This window comes from Salvelinus sp. IW2-2015, linkage group LG18 (genome assembly GCF_002910315.2).
Source record: "Salvelinus sp. IW2-2015 linkage group LG18, ASM291031v2, whole genome shotgun sequence".
NCBI lineage: Eukaryota > Metazoa > Chordata > Actinopteri > Salmoniformes > Salmonidae > Salvelinus > Salvelinus sp. IW2-2015.
This window is the reverse complement of record NC_036858.1, coordinates 46,849,441-46,873,312: the sequence shown is the minus strand read 5'-3', so window position 1 is coordinate 46,873,312 and position 23,872 is coordinate 46,849,441. Positions and strand designations below refer to the sequence as shown.

The 23,872-nt window shown below is 43.1% G+C and overlaps 1 protein-coding gene across 1 annotated transcript in view; it reads left to right on the top strand.

The window, feature by feature from the left end:
- Nucleotides 1-1,533: 1,533 nt before the first annotated feature.
- The window catches only part of LOC111977670 (mitogen-activated protein kinase kinase kinase kinase 3), a 70,025-nt gene continuing 47,686 nt past the window's right edge, over nt 1,534-23,872 (top strand). The window contains exon 1 of the mRNA XM_070448701.1: nt 1,534-1,771. Coding sequence (XP_070304802.1) covers nt 1,676-1,771 — 96 coding nt within the window. The 5' untranslated portion in view covers nt 1,534-1,675. The remainder of the gene's footprint in view (nt 1,772-23,872) is intronic.

The window sequence follows — 23,872 nt, the reverse complement described above, 5'->3', positions numbered from 1 at the left end:
CATGTCTCAAGGCCTGCAAATCTTTCTTTAACCTGTCTCGTCCCTTTTCATTTACACTGATTGAAGTGGATTTAACAAGTGACATCAATAAGGGATCATAGCTTTCACCTGGTCAAACTGTCATGGAAAGAGCAGGTGTTCTTAATGTTTTGTACACTCTGTATATTTTATTGACACTTTTTGAGGGGAAGCGAACTCAATATACTTTAAAATGACTAAAATCAAATCTGTATAGAAATGATAATGGACCTATGTTCATAGAGTTTCTTTACTGTCCAGCTTGCTAATAATCACTGTGCACCACTGGAGGCGGGTGGGAGGACGGCTCATAGTAATGGCTGGAACGGAATAAATGGAATGGTATCAAACACATCAAACACATGGTTTCCATGTGTTTAATACCATTCCATTAACTCAATTCCATCCATTATTATGAGCCGTCCTCTACTCAGCAGCCTCCTGTGCTGTGCACAGTCAATGGACCTACATTCATACAGTTTCTTGACTCTCCAGCTCACTAATAATCACTAGACAGTCGGGGAGCATAAAAAATTCAAAAAACGATAAATAGACCACAATTTTCTTTCGTTGCACATTTTGACAACAAGGAAAAACACATTTTCAGTGCGGCCCTCCGGGGCAAAACGAGTTCGACACCCCTACTTTAAAGGTTGACTGATTTCCCCTTCCAATCTTCCTTGGGAGACTTCCTCCTTGAAACATCTTGACTGGGGGTTGATGAGTGGCGAAAGATTGACAGGTTGCACCAGTTGGCCCAGCTCTTCTTGCGTAACCAACATGTGACACACACACACCATCAAGAGGCTAATGAAAGTACCCAGCCGTGGACTAACACTAACACCCCCTATAGAGGACAATAATGATCTCCTGCTCATCTCCCATTCAACTATTAACCCTATCCCTCTTGTCACAAACCAATGTATATAATTTTCTATGATCAATTGAGTAATAGTAGTAGTGATTGACTTAATAATGAAATAGGCTATGGCCGGAAAATGATACGGGCCCCAAACTCCTTGGCTTTTATAAAAATGTAACATTGGTGTAGGCTGGTGCTTGTGGCTTAATTATTTCTGAATGCATTTATGGAAGGGCTTTTGAGAGTGATTTCGACAGGAGACCTATACGATGTCCACAAAACTGGCTAGATTTAAAAGCTTTAAAAAAAAACATTTAATTAACCGAGCCCCCTTGTTTGTGTATTCAAAGGTATTGTTCAACTGCATTATTAAGTCAATCACTACTACTATTACTCAATTGATCATAGGAAATTATATAAATTGGTTTGTGACAAGAGGGATAGGGTTAATAGTTGAAGGGGAGATGAGCAGGAGATCATTATTGTCCTCTATAGGGGGGCCATATCATTTTCCGGCCATAGCCTATTTCATTCAGTCTTTATTGTCAGTCAGCCATCTGCCAAACTGCCACGGCACTGTAAAGCTGCTGGACACTTTCGCTCAGCCTGCTTTTTTTAATGGATAATGTGAGCTACATTTTTGCGCATGCCCATTGAGCATTGGAAGCCATGTTGAAGTTTCAGTGGCTGGCTGTGCTTTTCTGACGCTGTATGTTTTTAGGTTTGTTTTCTTCGATTTTTAGTATTGGTGACGTTCAACCATACCATTCGGAACCATAAATTGGAGTTCTAAAGATGAATTCCTGCGTCGACCTATCCAGGCGCAATCCGCAGGAGGATTTCGAGCTAATTCAGCGGATAGGAAGCGGGACATACGGAGATGTCTACAAGGTAACTGCAGCAATAGCAGCCAGTAGCTAACTTGCCTAGCTATTTTGATACATTGTTACAGTAAAAACACGCACGTTACATTCATTGTTACGACACAGAGTATTCAAACTTACCCAATGACACACTAGAAAGCATACTACGGGTTTGACACTAAAAACATGTCGCTCAAGTGCTGGTGAATAGCTTTGCTTGGAGCGGTGGAAGGTAACGTTACCTGGCCAGAATTCCATATCACAAGAGCGCCCAACAGATAATTCCTCTCTTGTTTTGATCAACATAATTACACAGCCCGTAGCCACACCTGGTCATTGGGGGGCTTTGTTACAATGTTGCGTGCCTGTTTGTTAGTGTCGTCTTTATATTGTGGTAGAATATGCCCGAAGGTTTCAGTCTGGTTCCACACAACAGACAAGGCCCAGCGCCTACAGGCTCAATCGGGCAACAAGGGAAAGCTATGAATATTCAAGTTTAATCAGATTTTAGCCCTAAAAACAGTAAATTGGATTCTATTTAATGAACACAATGATACGGTTTATGTTTTGGGACTTTGCAATACTGTTTATGGTGTCAGATTACTGTCTTTCCTTTCGTTGATTAAACCATTCACTCCTACTTGTTATAAATGAACCACAATATTGTGGGAGGCAGTGACAACCATTACAGATTACATTTTCAAACACTGATTCATTATGCAGGTTCAGTCAAATAAACAACTAGAATATTTTGCTATTTGTCTACCTAGTATAATCTTCACTTCACCCAGAGTAGGCCCATGGACAATCTTGTTGACATGATGCAGGGATGGGAAACTCCAGTCCTCAGGGGCCTGATTGGTGTCAGGCATTTTGCCCCTGCCCCAGCTAACACACCTGACTCCAATAATCAACTAATCATGTTCTTCAGTTTAGAATGCAATTAGTTTAATCAGCTGTGTTTGCTAGAGATGGAGAAAGTGTGACACTACTCTGGCCCCTGAGGACAGGAGTTGCCCATCCCTAGTGGTTTGTCAAAGTATTTTGAGTATTGGATGACAGTTCATTGGATTAAAAGCAATTTGAAGAAGGCCTACAATGTGGAGACTTCAAAGTATTTGTTTACGGTAACCACAGAGCATAGACTATGACCCTATCAAATGTAGCCAACAGACGAAGACATTTTAGCTTAATGGCATTTGCCGCGCTATGCTTTTAAGAATGGAGTTGTTATCCCCTTGATCATAGTGAATGCATGTGAAATGTGCATGGCACAGCTGGGCAGGCATGGTCTAGAATGCAGTGGTCCTGACTTCCTATGCGTGTGTGCGACTGTGCGATCCATTGTTTAAGACTGATCCTGTAAAGGAAGAGGTAGAGGAGAAAGCCTGGTCAGATCCTCAGCTGGATGTGTTCACAATCAGACCTTGCAGAACCGTCTGCAGTGGCCATCCTGTTTGAACCAGGATTGTTTTCTTCTAGTTGTTTGCTCATTAGAACTGTTGGACATAAGCCCAAACTCAGTTCTGGCTATCTTCAGGCATGTTCCTTGTCTTTTTGTATCTATTGTACCAGTGCAATGTACAGTAACAGCCTAATATGTTTTACCTTGGATCCACAAGAAAACACAACACACTAAAACATGCTGAGCCAAGCATTTCTCCTCCCATAAGGTAATAAAGTTGCTCAGTGTGGTTCACTTGTTAAAATATAATAGTTTGCTTAGTGTGCCGATTTAGACCAGTACTAGGTGTGGACAATGGGGAGAGAATCAGGAGATATGACGGGGTGGTGATATCTGCCTCCCGTCCCAATAAGAATGTGTTTGTTGTGGGCTACAGTGCGTCACTGTTGTTTTGTCAGCTGTTGTTGGTCAGATAGCCGTGCTTCTCTATCAAAATGTCCCGTCATTGTCAATTACATTCGTTATGATGTTATAAAACATGCATTAATGAGTGTTTAACCCCCCCCCCCCCCCCCATAACAGCATTCATATATTTGAATAACGAGGCGGTAATATCAGGCTGGACTGCTGTGTTCTACTGCCCTGGTTCCATGCTTACTGTTTCTGTTTAGGAGGTCAGAAGTTCAGTAAGGTTTTTTGGGGGGGGTTGGATTGGGAGCAGGGCATTATAAGGTTGGCAGTGTAGACCATTTAGTTTGTTCTAAGCAGGTTAATTAGCCTGTTGTATGTGACTGACAAGGTTAGAAGGTGAGACACACAGTAGGGGATTGTTTTCTTTGTGTTCCTCATGAGTTTAGCATTTCCTTCTTTTCGGAGCGTGTGCCTCTATTCACACACTGTTCTAACGTAGTGTCCACTTGTGAAGTGTGGGATAAGAAAGTTCACAGCCCAGTACAAGACTGGGAAGAGGGTGTTTTGGTTAGGCCATTCATCACGGAGTGAAGTGCTGTCAGAGTATTGAATGCTGTCCATGTGCTGACCACTGAGATGTCTGATTGGATGTGTGTTCATGCTTTGTCCTAAGTTGCCAGTGCACGGTCCATGCTTTAATATATCCTGTCTTCGCTTGACTCTCTGCTTATTGTTCTGGCCATCCAGTAGGTGATTCCATGGGTCTATCTGCTTGTTTTTAGGATCTAGGTATTAAGCCTAAACATGCATTAGGGAGGAGAGAAACTGGAAACATGTCTCTTGCGCACACCCACAGACAGCTCACTCCCCACCTGCCGCACACACTGAGACCAAGCTAGCATCTGCATGTTCTTGTCTTGCTTGTCAGATAGCATTTGTCTCCAGCCCTTAAGTGTTCTCTGTGGGGTGTGTGTTGGTGGGGGGACAGGTGGAGCACTTTACAGGCCCTTCTCACTCAGATCACCTGTTCCTTTTCAGGGTCTAGGGCAAGGAGGCCTATATATAGGTGTTTAAGATGTGGTGGTGCCAGGCCGGGGATGTGGCCTTTTAAGTGCAATTGTGATTCATTAAGTTTAAAAGTGCAATGGTTCGGTGCTTTCTATTTATTTCCATTCAGGTTATGTTTGTTTGGCTCATACACATTTGTGGTACAATGACTGACTGTTGCGTGGTTGGTTCCTGTTTCTATGGCCTGGCTCAGTAGCAGGGAGGGGGATAGGGGGAGAGTTCAGTGACCCAGTTTTCCCAGGATAAGCCTGGATTTTAAGGCTGGCTGCCTGAACTGAGCGAGGGAGCCAAACTTGCAACCTGGATTTGAACCCTGTACGGAATGAGCTCACAGACGCTGGGCATCATGGCTCTCGGTCCAATGGTCCCACACAATCACAAGAGATACAATAACTTAAACCGTCATACTTACTGAGACAGTGTATTGAAAGCTCACAGCCACAAATATGTACAGTATGTAAGCCTAGATCTAGATACTCAGCCCAGTGCAGTTCCACATTTTGAATGGCAATATTCATACTTATTCTGTAGAGAGAGTTCAGGAAAAAGAGGGTAAGCCAAATGCCTCACCGTTATTAATTTCGGTACGCTTTATGTTCGCCATGTGTTCAGTGCCCAGCGTGGCGGTGCTCGTGGCGTCGAGCCTCCTACACAAAGCACCATGTTATGAACCTTCATACCTTGAGTCATCACTGAAAAGGCATCACCAGTGGAGGGCCAGACATCTACGAGAGGGAGAGAGCTAGAAAGGGATGGAGTGAAGTGGATTTTAATCCAAGGATTTTCCTAGGCCTACTACTACACGTCTATCCAGCCAACAGTAGGGTTAAGTTAGCCTGTCAATGGGAAGGCTCACAGTCTACAAAGGCTTGTGTAACCTATAGTCCCTACATGTGTCTTGTGTTTTCAAGTGACTCATCTACCAGGGACAAGTGGTAGCAGGCCTCTGCTGGGCAGAAAGATTAGGCCTATGTTTGCCACATAGCTACGTCTTTGATTACAGACTAAATTTTGTGTTCTCACTCTGCCTTCAACAGAGGGGTGCTTGTCCCTCAGGCTTTAGGATGTAAACCTGGTGGGATGGGTGTGGATCAGGAAGTCTGAGCTGTAGCTTAAACTCCCAGTGCAGTCAAAAACGTGATTGTACTGTTTTATATACACAGTTTATTAGGTACACCCATCTAGTACTGGGTCGGACCCCCTTTGGCCTCCAGAACAGCCTGAATTATTCAGGGCATTCTTCAAGGTGTCGGAAACGTTCCACAGGGATGTTGGTTCATGCTGACGCAATGGCATCACGCAGTTGCTGCAGATTGGACGACAGTACATGCTGTGAAATAACAGCCCGTTGTTGTGAAACAGCCCGTTCCATCTCATCCCATAGATGCTCTATAGGGTTGAGGTCTGGGGACTGTGCAGGTACCTCAAATAAACTGAACTCACTGTCATGTTCCAGGTGATGTTATTCCACTCCTCAATTGTCCAGTGTTGGTGCCCCCTGGAGCCGCTTCTTCTTGTTTTTAGCTGATAGGAGTGAAACCCGGTCTGGTTGTCTGCTGCAATAGCCCATCCATGACAAGGATCAACGAGTTGTGCGTTCCGAGATGATGTTTTGTATACCACTGTTGTACTACGCTGTTATGTTGACCTGTTCGACCTCTATCAACGAGCTGTTTTCGCCTTTTTTGTTTTTTTGTTTGTCCCACCGTTCTCTGTAAACCCTAAACGTTGTCTTGTGTGAAAATCCCAGGAGGGCAACCGTTTCTGGCATACTTGATCTGGCACCAACGATCATACCATACTCGGTCACAAAGGCACTTGTTTTGCCCAACTTTCAATCGAACAGTTACTGACTGCCTCGATTCCTGTCTGCTTTGTATAGCAAGCCAAGGCCACCTGACTCCCTGTCCGTAGGAGCGGTCCCTTATCGTGAATGGTATGCTGTACCTAATAAACTGGCCGGTGAGTGTATATTTCTACACTGAGGTTGGAATAATACTGTGAAATTGTGAAAATTATGATATTGCCCTTTTAGTGTAAGAGCTGTTTTTTAAAAGACTGCATGCAATTTCAGCCTGTTTTGGTGGGATGGAGACATTACCAGGCGGTACATTAATTGATCGACCAATAATTGAGTCCCAAACCTCTCTGCCAATAACTAATGGGTTTCCTCTTCCCACTCAGACCACTCTCAGACGGTCCAAGCTAAATTCTTGCTTGAGAAATTGCTCTTTGCTAAGAAGCTATTTTTGTTGATTTAAAACGATCACAGTAAGGTTCTTAATTGTTAACAAGAAAATATTTAATTGTTACCCACAAATGCATATGTCCTTTTAAGGTGATATGCGCTCATAGCCCAGCTAATGAACCTGTGGGTTTAGACCACAGAAACCTTTGAGACCACAGGAGGTTGGTGGAATCTTTATTGGGGAGAAGGGGCTCGGAGTAATGATTGGAGCGGAATAAAGTGGAATGGTATCAAATACATCAAATGCATGGTTTCCAAGTGTTTGATACAATTCCATTTCCTCTGTTCCGGCCATTATTATGAGCCGTTCTCCCCTCAGCAGCCTTCTGTGTTTGAGACACAGGACACACACACACCTTTCACACCTAATTTACTCTTCTCTCTCCCCCTCTCGAATGAGTGTGCTGTGTTTGATGTCTTGCTGCACTTTCAGATTTGGCATTCATGTTCATGGGATCTATAGATTAAGGTCCAGGCTGGCAGTTAGCATGCCTGCCAACATTGGCCTCCACTCTAGCCTCTGCAGTCCTCTGCCCTGCCAGCTAGGCCCATGTCTACTTTGTAGCCCTCACACAGCTCACTCTGCCTGGAGTGGCGGCCTGCCGCTTTCTTTCCCTCCCAAAAAGTGTCTCCTTTCCCGTATGATAAATGCCTAGTTTTCCATGAACCAAGTTCCCAGATTTCCATCTACCACGTCCCTTTTTTTCCACACTTTGTACTCCTTTTTTCCATACCATGATGTCCCTGAGCTCCACAGGCTTCATGAATATTGCAGCGCTGCAGTCCTGAAGCTGGTCCCCGATCACAGCTAGTCAGTTGTAACGCTCCCACCACAACGGCCACCTCCCTATATTTAGAATGGACCCACTGCTGGGAAAAGGCAAGTTGGCTTCTGCAGTCTACATCATTGTTCAGTGGATCTACAGTACATGCCTGTCGATCTCAGCATCGGTGATATGTGGCATAGTGTAGATCTAGCTGGCTGTCTGTGGAGCTTCTTCTATTGATCAGAACTTGTCTGTTGAAATAGTTATTTCTTTGTTTCTCTTTGCCTTGTCTTCTCCTCCCATGGGTGTATGGTGGGCTCTCTGTCTTTCCCTGTCTCGCTCTATTCCTCTCGATCTTTCTATCATTGCCTCTCTCAATGGTGACATCAGAACTAAAGCCTTTTTAGTCAGCCTGCCAACTATTCTGGGATGCTGGAGTCTTATAGTGCAGTGTTTCGTATCTATGAATATGGCTTTGTTCGTTATGCTCAGTGAGCCCTCAGTGTTTGTCTGAATCTGAAGGCTGGTGAATCTAATAAGGCAGATGTTCCATGACTGGTTTCAGCTCAAAATAAGGGCCTTAATGAGAGGTTATATATAATGTCACATGGCTTCTGTGGATGTCAGTCTTCATACTTTCTCCCACACTGTTTTATCTGGTCCTAGTAGACAGACAGGCTGTTCTGGTATATCCCATTCTGTCTGATCATTAGAATTTTTCTATCTGCAGTTTGAAATAGGCTATTCTGTCTGGGAGGTCTGTGCAGACGGGGTGTTCATCCATATAATTAGAATTGCAGTTCTCTGTCCAGACTGGGTGTTTTATCGGTCTCTAATCGGTCTCTAGTACACAGGCTCTTGCACCTAGCTGTCAGATCCCATTTAGTCTCTGAGTCTCAGGTTCAATCAGATCAAGTCTTTCACAGACATCATGCTTATTATTCTCATCCTCTTCTATCCATGCTGTTACTGCAACGTCAACGCTGCATTTTAATGTCCTGACTGCTGCATACAGGTGTCTTTCCAGAAGTGTGTCCCTCAGTGATAGAGGCTTCAGGGTTTCAGTCCAGGAACAGGTCGGTGAATGGTAAATGCTAGTGAGATGCAGCTTAACTTACTGTAAGGGTGACCAAGGAAAATGGAATGTTGGGTGACGGCCTTTTAACAAATGTACAAATCTCAAACAAAATGGAATCTCAGACCAGTAGGCTATATGATATACACTACCGTTCAAAAGTTTGGGGTCACTTAGGGCATGTCCTTGTTTTTGAAAGGACTTTTTTTTTGTCCATTAAAATAATTCATCAGAAATACAGTGTAGACATTGTTAATGTTGTAAATGACTATTATAGCTGGAAATGACAGATTTTTTATGGAATATCTACATAGACGTACAGAGGCCCATAATCAGCAACCATCACTCCTGTGTTCCAATGGCACGTTGCGTTAGCTAATCCCAGTTTATCATTTATCATCTAAAGAAGGTTAATTGATCATTAGAAAACCCTTTTGCAATTATGTTAGCACAGCTGAAAACTGTTATTCTGATTAAAGAAGCAATAAAACTGGCCTTTAGACTAATTGAGTATCTGGAGCATCAGCATTTGTGGGTTCGATTACAGGCTCAAAATGGCGAGAAACAAAACGTTCTTCTGAAACTCGTCAGTCTATTCTTGTTCTGAGAAATGAAGGCTATTCCATGCGAGAAATTGCCAAGAAAAGCAAGGTCTCGTACGACGCTGTGTACCACTCCCTTCACAGAACAGCGCTGGCTCTAACCAGAATTGAAAGAGGAGTGGGAGGCCCCGGTGCACAACTGAGCAAGAGGACAATTACATGAAAATGGCCTGTACTGAAGAGCTCAGTGACTTTCAACGTGGCACCGTCATAGGATGCCACTTTTCATACGAGTCAGTTCATCAAATTTCTGCCCTGCTAGAGCTTCCCCGGTCAACTGTAAGTGCTGTTAACTTCTTATGGTTAGGGGCAGTATTGAGTAGCTTGGATGAATAAGGTGCCCAGAGTAAACTGCCTGCTACTCAGGCCCAGAAGCTAAGATATGCATATTATTAGTAGATTTTGATAGAAAGCACTCTGAAGTTTCTAAAACTGTTTGAATAATGTCTGTGAGTATAACAGAACTCATATGGCAAGCAAAAACCTGAGAAATCCAACCAGGAAGTGGGAAATCTGAGGTTTGTAGGTTTCCAAGTATTTTCTATCCAATATACAGTGTCTATGGGGTCATATTGCGCTTCCACTAGATGTCAACAGTCTTTAGAACCTTGTTTGAGGCTTCTACTGTGAAGGAGGAGAGAATAAGAGCTGATTGAGTAAGAGGTCTGGCAGAATGCCATGAGCTCAGTCAGGCGTGAGCCCGTGAGAGGTAGCTGCGTTCCTTTTCCTTTCTAAAGACAAAGGAATTCTCCGGTTGAAACAGTATTGAAGATTTATGTTAAAAACATCCTAAAGATTGTTTCTATACATCGTTTGACGAATTGTAATGGAACTTTTTGACTTTGCCTGGCCTGCGCCTCGTGAATTTGGATTTGTGAACTAAACGCGCAAACAAAAAGGAGGTATTTGGACATAAATGATGGACTTTATCGAACAAAACAAACATTTATTGTGGAACTGGGATTCCCGGGAGTGCATTCTGATGAAGATCATCAAAGGTAAGTGAATATTTATAATGCTATTTCTGACTTCTGTTGACTTCTGTTGACTCCATGGACACAGCGGTTGCATTAAGGAGAAGTTTATCTAAAGTCCCATGCATAACACTTGTATCTTTTATCAATGTTTATTATGAGTATTTCTGTAAATTGATGTGGCTCTCTGCAAAATCACCGAATTTTTTGGAAGCAGAACATTACTGAACATAACGCGCCAATGTAAACTGAGATTTTTGGATATAAATATGAACTTTATCGAACAAAACATACATGTATTGTGTAACATGAAGTCCTATGAGTGTCATCTGATGAAGATCATCAAAGGTTAGTGATTCATTTTTTATCTTTCTGCTTTTTGACTTCTCTCTTTGGCTGGAAAAATGGCTCTGTTTATCTGTGACTAGGTGCTGACCTAACATAACCGCATAGTATGCTTTCGTCGTAAAGCCTTTTTGAAATCGGACACTGAGCTGGGATTAACAACAAGTTTATCTTTAAAATGGTGTATAATACTTGTATGTTTGAGGTATTTTAATTATGAGATTTCTGTTTGAATTTGGCGCCCTGCACTTTCATTGGCTGTTGTCATATCGATCCCGTTAACGGGATTTCAGCCGTAAGAAGTTAAGCTCACAGAACGGAACCGCAGAGTGCTGAAGCGTGTAGCACGTAAAAGTCGTCTGTCTTTGGTTGTAACACTCACTACCGCGTTCCAAACTGCCTCTGGAAGCAACAATAACTGTTTGTTGGGAGCTTCATGAAATGGGTTTCCATGGCCAAGCAGCCACACACAAGCCTAAGATCACCATGCGCAATTCCAATCGTCGGCTGGAGTGGTGTAAAGCTTAATGCCATTGGACTCTGGAGCAGTGGAAACGCGTTCTCTGGAGTGATGAGTCATGCTTCACTCAGATCGACGAATCTGGGTTTGGCGGATGCCAGGAGAACACTACCTGCCCGAATGCATAGAACCAAATGTAAAGTTTGGTGGACAAGGAATTATGGTCTGGGTCAGTTTTTCATAGTTTGGGCTAGGCCCCTTAGTTCCAGTGAAGGGAAAGCTTAACGCTACAACATTAAATTACATTCTAGACGATTCTGTGCTTCCATCTTTTGACAACAGTTTGGGGAAGGCCCTTTCCTGTTTCAGCATGACAATGCCCCCGTGCACAAAGCGAGATCCATACAGAAATGTTTTTTTGAGATCGGTGTGGAAAAACTTGACTGGCCTGCACAGAGCCCTGCCCTCAACCCCTTCAAACACCTTTGGGATGAATTGGAATGCCGACTGCGAGCCAGGCCTAATCGCCCAACATCAGTGCCCGACCTCACTGATGCTCTTGTGGCTGAAAGGAAGCAATGTTCCAACATCCTAGTGGAAAGCCTTCCCAGAAGAGTGGAGGCTGTTATAGCAAGGACCAACTCCATATTAATGCCCATGAGCAGGTGTCCACATACTTTTGGTAATGTTGTGTACCTGCCTGGTATAGCAAGGATAGTCTATTCCACAGGAGGTTGGTGGCACCTTAATTGGGGTGGATAGTCTCGTGGTAATGCCTGGAGCGCAGTCATTGGATTGGTATCAAATACATTAAACACGTAGTTTGATTCCATTCGTGCCGTTCCAGCCATTATTATGAGCCGTCCTCCCCCAGCAGCCTCCACTGGTCTATACTGTAGTTATGGAAAAGGTGTACAATATACTTTGTTATAGGAAGGATAGGATACGCCCCAACAGGCTCAAACCTGGTACCAGGGTTTAAAGTAAACAACCAGTGCTGATGAGGGTGACGGTGAAGCCTCACTCAAGTAAGGAGTTGAATCTGTAGCAAAAGAGGGGATGAGAGAGAACTGACTCTGCTGTCTGCAGTTTGTGCAGACTCTGTAAATGCCAGAGCTCTGTGGAGGAAATATTTTCCCACTCAACGTTCTGAGGCCACATACTTTCTTAACTATTTGTAATATATTATTCCTCCCGCCACTCTATTTCTATCCCACTAATATCACCAATACTGTGCATATTATTTATTTATTTAACAGCTCTTGCACATGTTATGCTCATGTGTTGACTTTATGGTTACAGACATTTTTTTTTTTAAGAATAGGAAGTAGGTCTGTAGTGAATAGCCTAAAGATTTGTTATTTGTTATTATAAATAGTGTGATATTTCTAGTAGTCCAGTCCCTGTGGTTCTGTTTGTTCCCCCTCTAATCTCTCGTCTGGGCCAGATCTGAGCTGTCGTGCTGTGAGCTCCACCTGGAGACACGAACATGCACGGGTTTGTGTGTGTGTGACAGCGTATGTGCATGTTTTTGGAACAGTTCTTGCCATAAAATAAGGAAGTCTATCCCATCTTGTTTTAAATATTCTAATTTACACGGGCAATATAGCCTACCACAAATAGGCTATGGATTTTAATGTAAAGCTATGTTTTACTTATGAGTTGTTCGATGTCATTTCAGCAAGCCATGACACCTACCATCACAGATTATTCTGAAATAATTTCTGTAGTTAGAAACATAAGAATTCCTGCGACCATTGTTTTGTTGACATTTTAATTGATCTGAGAAATTGATTGCACCCAAATTGACCTTTTTTTAATTTATAGTATTCACATAATATTCAATAAATATAGTAACCAACATCTGATTTGGACCAAACTTCTTCCTACCATTTGAGTAAGACATGAGGAATTCAATAAAATGGTCAATAGCCACCCATGTACCCCCCCCCCCCACCCCCACACACACACACCCTATGCCAATCCCACCCCAACAACCAGTATAAAGTATCAGTTCTCTATGTCCAAGTATACTGAAGAAAAATATAAACGGAACATGTAAAGTGTTGGTCCCATGTTTCATGAGCTGAAATACATAAAGATCCCAGAAATATTCCATACTCACAAAAAGCTTATTTCTCTCAAATTTTGTGCACGAATTTGTTTGCATCCCTGTCAGTGAGCATTTCTTCTTTGCCAAGGTGATCTGCCACACCTGTCAGGTGGATGGATTAAGAAGCTGATTAAACAGCCTGATCATTACACAAGTGCACCTTGTGCTGGGGACAAAAGGCCACTCTAAAATGGGCAGTTTTGTCACACAACACCACACCACAGATATCTCAAGTTTTGAGGGAGCTTGCAATTAGATGAATGTCCACCAGAGCTGTTGCCAGAAAATCAATGTTAAATTCTCTACAATAAGAGAGAAACGTCATCGTAGAGAATTTAGCAGTACGTCCAACCGGCCTCAACCGCAGACCACGCCAGCCCAGAACCTCCACATCCGGCTTCTTCACCTGCGGGATGGTCTGAGACGAGCCACCAAGACAGCTGATGAATCTGAGTATTTCTGTGTATAATAAAACCCTTTTGTGGGGAAAAACAAATTCTGATTGGCCGGGCCTGGCTCTCCAGTGGCTGGACCTATGCTTTCCCAGGCCCACCCATGGCTGCGCCCCTGCCCAGTCATGTGAGATCCATAGATATTTTTTTGTAATTATTTAACCTTTATTTATTTAACCTTTTTACTAGGCAAGTCAGTTAAGAACAAATTCTTATTACAATGACGGCCTACCAAAAGGCCTCCTACTGGGATAAAATATATATTTTATTATAAATATAGGACAATACACACATCACGACGAGAGACAACACAACACTACATAGAGACCTAAGACAACAACATAGCAAGGCAGCAACACATGACAACACAGCATGGTAGCAACACAACATAACAACATGGTAGCAACACATGGTAGCAGCACAAAACATGGAACAAACATTATTGGGCACAGACAACAGCACAAAGGGCAAGAAGGTAGAGACAACAATACATCACGCAAAGCAGCCACAACTATCAGTAAGAGTGTCCATGATTGAGTCTTTGAATGAAGAGATTGAGGTTTGAGTGTTTGTTGCAGCTCGTTCCAGTCGTTAGCTGCAGCAAACTGAAAAGACGAGCGACCCAGGGATGTGTGTGCTTTTGGGACCTTTAACAGAATGTGACTGGCAGAACGGGTGGAGGATGAGGGCTCCGGTAGATATCTCAGATAGGGGGAGGGAGGCCTAAGAGGGTTTTATAAATAAGCATCAACCAGTGGGTCTTGCGACGGGTTACAGAGATGACCAGTTTACAGAGGAGTATAGAGTGCAGTGATGTGTCCTATAAGGAGCATTGGGGGCAAATCTGATGGCCGAATGGTAAAGAACATCTCGCCGTTCGAGAGCCCCCTTACCTGCCGATCTATAAATGATGTCTCCGTAATCTAGCATGGGTAGGATGGTCATCTGAATCAGGGTTATTTTGGCATCTGGGGTGAAAGAGGAGCGATTACGATAGAGGAAACCAAGTCTAGATTTAACTTTAGCCCACAGCTTTGATATGTGCTGAGAGAAGGACAGTGCACCGTCGAGCCATACTCCCAAGTACTTGTACAGTGAGGGAAAAAAGTATTTGATCCCCTGCTGATTTTGTACGTTTGCCCACTGACAAAGAAATTATCAGTCTATAATTTTAATGGTAGGTTTATTTGAACAGTGAGAGACAGAATAACAACAAAAATATCCAGAAAAATGCATGTCAAAAATGTTATAAATTGATTTGCATTTTAATGAGGGAAATAAGTATTTGACCCCTTCTCAATCAAAAAGATTTCTGGCTCCCAGGTGTCTTTCATACAGGTAACGAATGGAGATTAGGAGCACACTCTTAAAGGGAGTGCTCCTAATCTCAGTTTCTTACCTGTATAAAAGATACCATGTCCACAGAAGCAATCAATCAATCAGATTCCAAACTCTCCACCATGGCCAAGACCAAAGAGCTCTCCAAGGATGTCAGGGACAAGATTGTAGACCTACACAAGGCTGGAATGGGCTACAAGACCATCGCCAAGCAGCTTGGTGAGAAGGTGACAACAGTTTCTGTGATTATTTGCAAATGGAAGAAACACAAAAGAACTGTCAATCTCCCTCAGCCTGGGGCTCCATGCAAGATCTCACCCATGGAGTTGCAATGATCATGAGAACGGTGAGGAATCAGCCCAGAACTACACAGGAGGATCTTGTCAATGATCTCAAGGCAGCTGGGACCATAGTCATCAAGAAAAACATTGGTAACACACTATGCCGTGAAGGACTGAAATCCTGCAGCGCCCGCAAGGTCCCCCTGCTCAAGAAAGCACATATACCTGCCCGTCTGAAGTTTGCCAATGAACATCTGAATGATTCAGAGGACAACTGGGTGAACGTGTTGTGGTCAGATGAGACCAAAATGGAGTTCTTTTGCATCAACCCAACTTGCCGTGTTTGGAGGAGGAGGAATGCTGCCTATGACCCCAAGAAACCATCCCCACCGTCAAACATGGAGGTGGAAACATTATGCTTTGTGGGTGTTTTTCTGCTAAAGGGACAGGACAACTTCACCGCATCAAAGGGACGATGGACGGGGCCATGTACCGTCAAATCTTGGGTGACAACCTCCTTCCCTCAGCCAGGGTATTGAAAATGGGTCGTGGATGGGTATCTCAGCAGACAATGACCCAAAACACACGGCCAAGGCAACAAAGGAGTGGCTCAAGAAGAAGCACATTAAGGTCCTGGAGTGGCCTAGCCAGTCTCCAGACCTTAATCCCATAGAAAATCTGTGGAGGGAGCTGAAGGTTCGAGTTGCCAAACGTCAGCCTCGAAACCTTAATGACTTGAAGAAGATCTGCAAAGAGGAGTGGGACAAAAATCCCTCCTTGAGATGTGTGCAAACCTGGTGGCCAACTACAAGAAACGTCTGACCTCTGTGATTGCCAACAAGGGTTTTGCCACCAAGTAGTAAGTCATGTTTTGCAGACGGGTCAAATACTTATTTCCCTCATTAAAATGCAAATCAATTCATAACATTTTTGACATGCGTTTTTCTGGATTTTTTTGTTGATATTCTGTCTCTCACTGTTCAAATAAACCTACCATTAAAATTATAGACTGATCATTTCTTTGTCAGTGGGCAAACGTACAAAATCAGCAGGGGATCAAATACTTTTTTCCCTCACTGTATGAGGTGACTACCTCAAGTTCTAACCCTCAGAGGTAGTAATCACACCTGTGGGGAGAGGGGCATTCTTCTTACCAAACCACATTACCTTTGTTTTGGAGGTGTTCAGAACAAAGTTAAGGGTAGAGAAAGCTTGTTGGACACGAAGAAAGCTTTGTTGTAGAGCATTTTACCCAAAATCCAGGGCCAGCTGAGTAGAAGACTGTATCATCTGCATATAAATGGATGAGAGAGCTTCCTACTGCCTGAGCTATGTTGTTGATGTAAATTATGAAGAAGGTGGGGCCTAGGTTTGAGCCTTGGTGACAGGCAGTGGTTGAGACAGAAGATGTTCTGACTTTATACACTGCACTTTTTGGGTAAAGTAGTTAGCAAACCAGGCCAAAGGCCACTCAGACACCAGTACTCCTTAGCCGGCCCACAAGAATGGAATGGTCTACCGTTTCAAAAGCTTTGGCCAAGTCAAAAATAGCAGCACAACATTGCTTAGAATAAAGGGCAATTGTGACATTGAGGGCCTTTAAGGTTGCAGTGACACATCCATAATCTGAGTGGAAACCAGATTGCATACCAGAGTGAATACTATAGACATCAAGAAAGCCAGTCAGTTGATTATTGACAAGTTTTTCAAACACTTTTGATACAGGGAAAAATAGAAATAAGCCGATGACAATTAAGATCAGCTTAATCTCCCCCTTTTAAATAAAGGACTAACCGTGGCTGCGTTCCAAGCAATGGGAACCTCCCCAGAAAGGAGAGAAAGGTTAAGAAGGTCGGAGATGGGCTTGGTGATAATGGGGGCAGCAACCTTAAAGAAGAAAGGGTCTGAACCATCTGACCCAGATGGTTTTTGGGGTCAAGTTTCAGGCGCTCCTTTAGCATCTCCGACTCAGTGACTGCCTGCAGGGAGAAACTTTGTTGCGGGGCAGGGAAAAATAGGGAGAAACATCGGGGGTAGTCGCATTAGAAGGGGTGGGAGATGAGGAAATGTTGGACGGGCAAGGAGGGATGGCTGAGTCAAATAGGAATCCTGATTTAATGAAGTGGTGATTAAAGAGCTCAGCCGTGTGCTTCTTGTCAGTAACAACCACATCATCAACATTAAGGGACATGGGCAGCTGTGAGGAGGAGGGTTTATTTTCCAGGTCTTTAACTGTTTTCCAGAACTTCTTGGGGTTAGACCCACAGAGAGAGAACTGCTCCTTAAAGTAATTAACTTTGGCCTTCCGGATAGCCTGAGTGAACTTATTTCTAATTTTCCTGAACGAGAGCCAGTCAGCTTGAGAATGCGGTGGAGTAACTCTGCAAGATCACGGTCGAACCAGGGGCTGAACCTGTTTTTTAATTCTAATTTTCTTTATGGGGATGTGTTTGTTAACAATACCACTGAAAATATAAAAAAGAAGGTCCAAGCGTCTTCGACAAGCTGATTCTTTATCATTTTACAGAGGCCAGTTCATGAAGGAAGGCTTGCTTGGAAAAGTTTTTTAGCAAGTGTCTAAGACAAATCAGGACAGGTCGTTTCACTGAGCAGCCATTACAAACACAGGCTGTGAAACAGTGATCACTAAAGTCATTACAGAAAACACCAGACAGATACCTATCAGGATTATTTGTGAGGATAACATCGAGGAGAGTAGCATTTTCTGGGTGTTTGGAGTCATACCTTGTGGGATTGGAGATAATCTGAGGAAGATTTAGGGAATCCCATTGCTTTAGGACTTGGTCAGGTGGTTTAAGCATGTCCCCGTTTAGGTCACCTAGCAGGACAAATTCAGAATTAGTGTAAGGGGCCAGGAGAGAGTTTAGGGCAGGTAGGGTACAGGCCGGTGCTAATGGAGGACGATAGCACCCAGCAACAGTCAAGAAAGAGCTATTTGAAAGTTTTTAATGCTTAAACACAGCAAATCAAATTGTTTGGGGACACACTTGGTGGAGACACCCGAGCACTGAAGGTGATCCTTGGTAAAGACTGCCACTCCCCCACCTTTAGAAGATCTGTCTTGCCGAAAAAGGTTCTAATCAGAAAGGTTCACATCAGTATTCAAAACACTCTTCCTTAACCACGTCTCAGTAATGACCAACACATCTGGATTGGAGCTGTGAACCCACACTTTCAAGTGATCCATTTTAGATAATAAGCTTCTAGTGTTAACATGCAGAAAACCCAGGCTTTTACGAGAGCAGAAATCAGTGAAGCAGATATCAGAGCACGTGTGGTGGCATATTTCTGCTTTACCAAATGAGGAGAGTTCCAAACTTCACACACCAGTCAGTTATACTTAAACTACATCTTTAATAAGAGCTTTGCAATAGCAATTTGACTTTCAATGATGCGCCATTTCTAATGAACCATTGGAAGTAACTACAGAAAATTACAAAGATCTTTTATAGCCAAGATACACCCTTCTCAACCTACATGACGAACCACAGATCTTAGGAAGTCTTCACAAAGGGACTTTATAATTGAGAAAGGATTATCCTTTAGCCAGATAACATTCGCTATAAATTATCGCTCAGTTTGGTCCATAAGACGAGGTTCTAATCTCGTTCCTGGTACTTCATAGCACAGAACCATTACCTATCCAATCTGGAATGCTCTTTAGGTTTTATCACCCAAAGACATTGTAAATCTCCTCTGTCAGTGCTATCTCATAGAGGCCCATCCTCAGTGGAACACACACACAATAGTTAACAGAATACACTATTCTGTCGAATAAAACAACCATGATAATGTAATACAAGCATTATAACATCTTGCAATTTTCCACGACAAGTCAGAATTGGGCCAGCAACTGTAGATGGGCCAGGGTGTACATGCACATTTCCAGATATCATCAACCGTAATACAATCAAGGCACGGCATAGTACAGAGAAAGCTCATAGGACAGAGCGCTCTGCAGTGCTGGTTTATGACATCTGAATCTGCATCAGATGGCAACAAGGTCATATTGTACAGCAATTTCATCAGGTAACATGAATACAAAGCCGGCGAGAGGTGGTTAGAATAGGATGGGAGGCCAAAAGACTGTGTAACCAATAGTCAGAGTCCCGAGTGTGGGAAAAACACAGTCTGTCCCACGGTTGGGTAAAGAAAATACATAGTCAACAAAGCATGCAGGAGTCATGAGGAAAATAGCATAATGCACAAGAAAAATATAAAATATACAGTTGAAGTCAGAAGTTAACATACACCTTAGCCAAATACATTTATACTCAGTTTTTCACAATTCCTGACATTTAATCCTAGTAAAAATGCCCTGTCTTAGGTCAGTTAGGATCACCACTTTATTTTAAGAATGTGAAATTACAGAATAATAGCAGAGAATGATTTATTTATTTCATCACATTCCCAGTGGGTCAGAAGTTTACATTCACTAAATTAGTATTTGGTAGCATTGCCTTTAAATTGTTTAACTTGGGCCAGACGTTTCGGGTAGCCTTCCACAAGCTTCCCACAATAAGTTGGGTGAATTTTGGCCCATTCCTCCTGACAGAGCTGGTGTAACTGAGTCAGGTTTGTAGGCCTCCTTGCTCACACACTCCTTTTCAGTTCTGCCCACAAATTTTCAATAGGATTGAGGTCAGGGCTTTGTGATGGACACTCCAATACCTTGACTTTGTTGTGCTTGGGGTAATTGTCCATTTGGAAGACTCATTTGCGACCCAAGCTTTAACTTTCTGTCTGATGTCTTGAGATGTTGCATCAATATATCCACATAATTTCCCTTCCTCATGAAGCCATCTATTTTGTGAAGTTCACCAGTCCCTCCTGCAGCAAAGCACCCCCACAACATGATGCTGCCACCCCCGTGCTTCACGGTTGGGATGGTGTTCTTCGGCTTGCAAGCGTCCCCCTTTTTCCTCCAAACATAACTATGGTCATTATGGCCAAACTGTTCTATTTTTATTTCATCAGACCAGAGTACATTTCTCCAAAAAGTGTAGTCTTCGTCCCCATGTGCAGTTGCAAACCGTAGTCTGGCTTTTTTATGGCGGTTTTGGAGCAGTGGCTTCTTCCTTGCTGAGCGACCTTTCAGGTTATGTCGATATAGGACTCGTTATACTGTGGATATAGATACTTTTGTACCTGTTTCCTCCAGCATCTACACAAGATCCTTTGCTGTTGCTCTGGGATTTGATTTGCACTTTTTGCACAAAAGTACATTCATCTCTAGGAGACAGAACGCGTCTCCTTCCTGAGCGGTATGACGGCTGCGTGGTCCCATGGTGTTTATACTTGCGTACTATTGTTTGTACAGATGAACATGGTACCTTCAGGCGTTTGGAAATTGCTCCCAAGGTTGTACCAGACTTGTGGAGGTCTACAATTGTTTTTCTGAGGTCTTAGCTGATTTCTTTTGATGCTCCCATGATGTCAAGCAAAGAGGCACTGAGTTTGAAGGTAGGCCTTGAAATGCATCCACCGGTACACCTCCAATTGACTCAAATGTTGTCAATTAGCCCATTAGAAGCTTCTAAAGCCAAGCTTCTAAAGACATCATTTTCTGGAATTTTCCAAGCTGTTTAAAGGCAGTCAACTTAGTGTGTGTAAACTTCTGACCCACTGGAATTGTGATACAGTGAAATAATCTGTCTGTAAACAATTGTTGGAAAAATTACTTGCCATGCACAAATGAGATGTCTTAACCGACTTGCCAAAACTATAGTTTGTTAACAAGAATTTTGTGGAGTGGTTGAAAAACGAGTTTTAATGACTCCAACCTAACTTCTTCTTGGGGCTAGTCATTGTAAGTTCAGAGTCACTCGCCCCAACAGTGTGTGTGTGTGCTGGAGGTGAGCGAAAGCTCGGGAGAGAGGGTTGAGTATGGTGGAGGTACCTGTACCAGACAGGGGGAGACAACCAGGGCAGACGGTGAACAGATCTCCAGGTGGAATCCAAGCAGCAGTGCAGCAGGCAAAGGGAGTAGGTGTCACACCCACTTGGGAGAAGCTTTTATTTCTGGAGACAGATTTCTTGTAGAAAATGCCCGTCTCTGAACAGCAGGAAGGGGCTTCAAGGCTTCTGGGTTTGGGTGGGGTAGCCTGCCATTTGTTGGGCTCAAAGGCTTCGACACCTCTCGCTTCACACTTCAGTGCTAATTGAAGTTGTATCTCTTTGTCCTAGCAAGCTTGGTAGCTTCCAGTCCTTATAAAGTAAAATATATCATTGTAATTAGTGCCTAATGAATTTATTTCAATTGACTGATTTGCTTATATGAACTGTAACTCAGTAAAATCATTAATTGTTGTATGTTGCTTTTTATATTTTTGTTCAATATAGTTGGGATAGGCATTTGACTTTTTTTGACCAGGTACTCATTTTATTCGAATGGTGAAAAAAAGCTATTTTTAGAACAAGAGTAGCACTGGAAAAAAGATATGTGGAGCATTTATCGATATGCGAACAACAATGCCTAATTTATCGTAACCATTACAGATAACCAATTCTAATTGCTAAATTGCCTCATATTCAGTCAGTAAAAAAAATAAGTGCCATTTAAGATTAATTAATTGAAACTAATATCAATAGGTTAGTATATTGTGGAACTCAATCTTCAAAAGGGTAGTAACCTCAGCAGTGTGGTGCTTGTAGAAGCCTGTGGCTGTGCAATGGCATAGCCTTTTGTTAATTTAGCAGACACGACGTTCTTAGTTCCCAAGCCCTTATCACAGCCAAGACACCGATTTTCTAGTAAAAAACACAATGTAATATAACAGCATAGTGTCGAAATGATTTGCGCCTGGAACAGTCAGTCTAAAAGAGGTATTTAATTTGAAACGGGGCTCAATTTGGCAAGTTGAAAGTTTCAAGGTTACAAATCTGTCTTTTCGATGTACAGATGTTTGATTGAGTTTATGTTCCTTGGAATGTAACTATTCTACATTGAACACTGCATGGCGATGAATTATGGCCAGGACATCTGTTTGGTGAGTAGACTTGGCTTAGTGATTCTGGAAAATACGCTCTTTGTCTTTATCAAACTAATGCTTTTGCATATTTTCAGCGTGGAACCTGTATGTTTAGGGAGGTAATAGCCTAGGCTAACCAATTCTAAATGCCACTAGCAGTTCGCAAAGTACTGTAGGGTCGCCACTAATGTTAGTTACCTCAGCCACAAAGTCATAAACCCTGCCTGTGTAAAAAAATTTGCTTCTTAAAATCTGTTTTAAAACCCTTAACCACACTGTTAACCTTACATTATGACCAAAAAGCACATGTTTGTTTTCATGAATTTTTACTATATTGTAGCGACCCGCACAGACAGCGGTGTGTTATGTGGTAGGCTATTAGAGGGTTGTGTTGTACTTACCAGTGTTCGCGGGGTCCGACATGCCAATCAACCTGCTATCTGCCAATCACGGGAATGTTCTGATGCCGGGCATCCTGGTGTTTGGCGGAGTGGCGTGGAGGGGGGTTGGGCAGGAGGATGGAGCATTGGAAGTTAAGACCATGTTTAGCCGTTGTTCTTTCTCTTACGTCTGGGCTTCACAAGAGAAGGTCACGGTTGGCTTGTGGGGTATCTTTTGTTTATTTGGCGTGGGCTACGGGTAAACAGTAGCCTGTGTAAAGTTGGGTTAATAAACCGTCAATTCGTAAACTCAACCCTCTGTCTGGAATATTGTTCCTTTATGATCTTGTCAGGTCATTACAATATAACCAAATGTGACTTTGTGGCTGTGGTAACTACGTTTTTATATAACTTGAAAAAGAAAAGTCGCACACTCTAGGAGCTCACTGTCCCTGATGAAGACAGCTTGTCTGTTGCGATAATTGAATAACCATCGTTTCATCTGAGCTCCTAGAGTGTGCGGCTCTCCTTTTCCCCCCCCAAGTGTTCTACTCCGCTAACTAGCACCTCGCCTAAACAGGTGTGCGTTTCTTTCGCCTCCGAACCATTGTTTTATAGGCATTTCATTCTGTACGCGCACAAATGCATGCTTTTCAACCGTTCGCTGCCTGCACCCGCCCGCCCGACTAGCATCGCCACCCTGGACGGTTCCGACCTAGAATATGTGGACATCTATAAATACCTAGGTGTCTGGCTAGACTGTAAACTCTCCTTCCAGACTCATATYAAACATCTCCAATCCAAAATCAAATCWAGAATCGGCTTTCTATTTCGCAACAAAGCCTCCTTCACTCACGCCGCMAWACTYACCCTMGTAAAACTGACTATCCTACCGATCCTCGACTTCGGCGATGTCATCTACAAAATAGCTTCCAATACTCTACTCAGCAAACTAGATGCAGTTTATCATAGTGCCATCCGTTTTGTTACTAAAACACCTTATACCACCCACCACTGCGAACTGTATGCTCTAGTCGGCTGGCCCTCGCTACGTATTCGTCGCCAGACCCACTGGCTCCAGGTCATCTATAAGTCCATGCTAGGTAAAGCTCCGCCTTATCTCAGTTCACTGGTCAAGATAACAACACCCACCCGTAGCACGCGCTCCAACAGGTATATCTCACTGATCATCCCCAAAGCCAACACCTGATTTGGCCG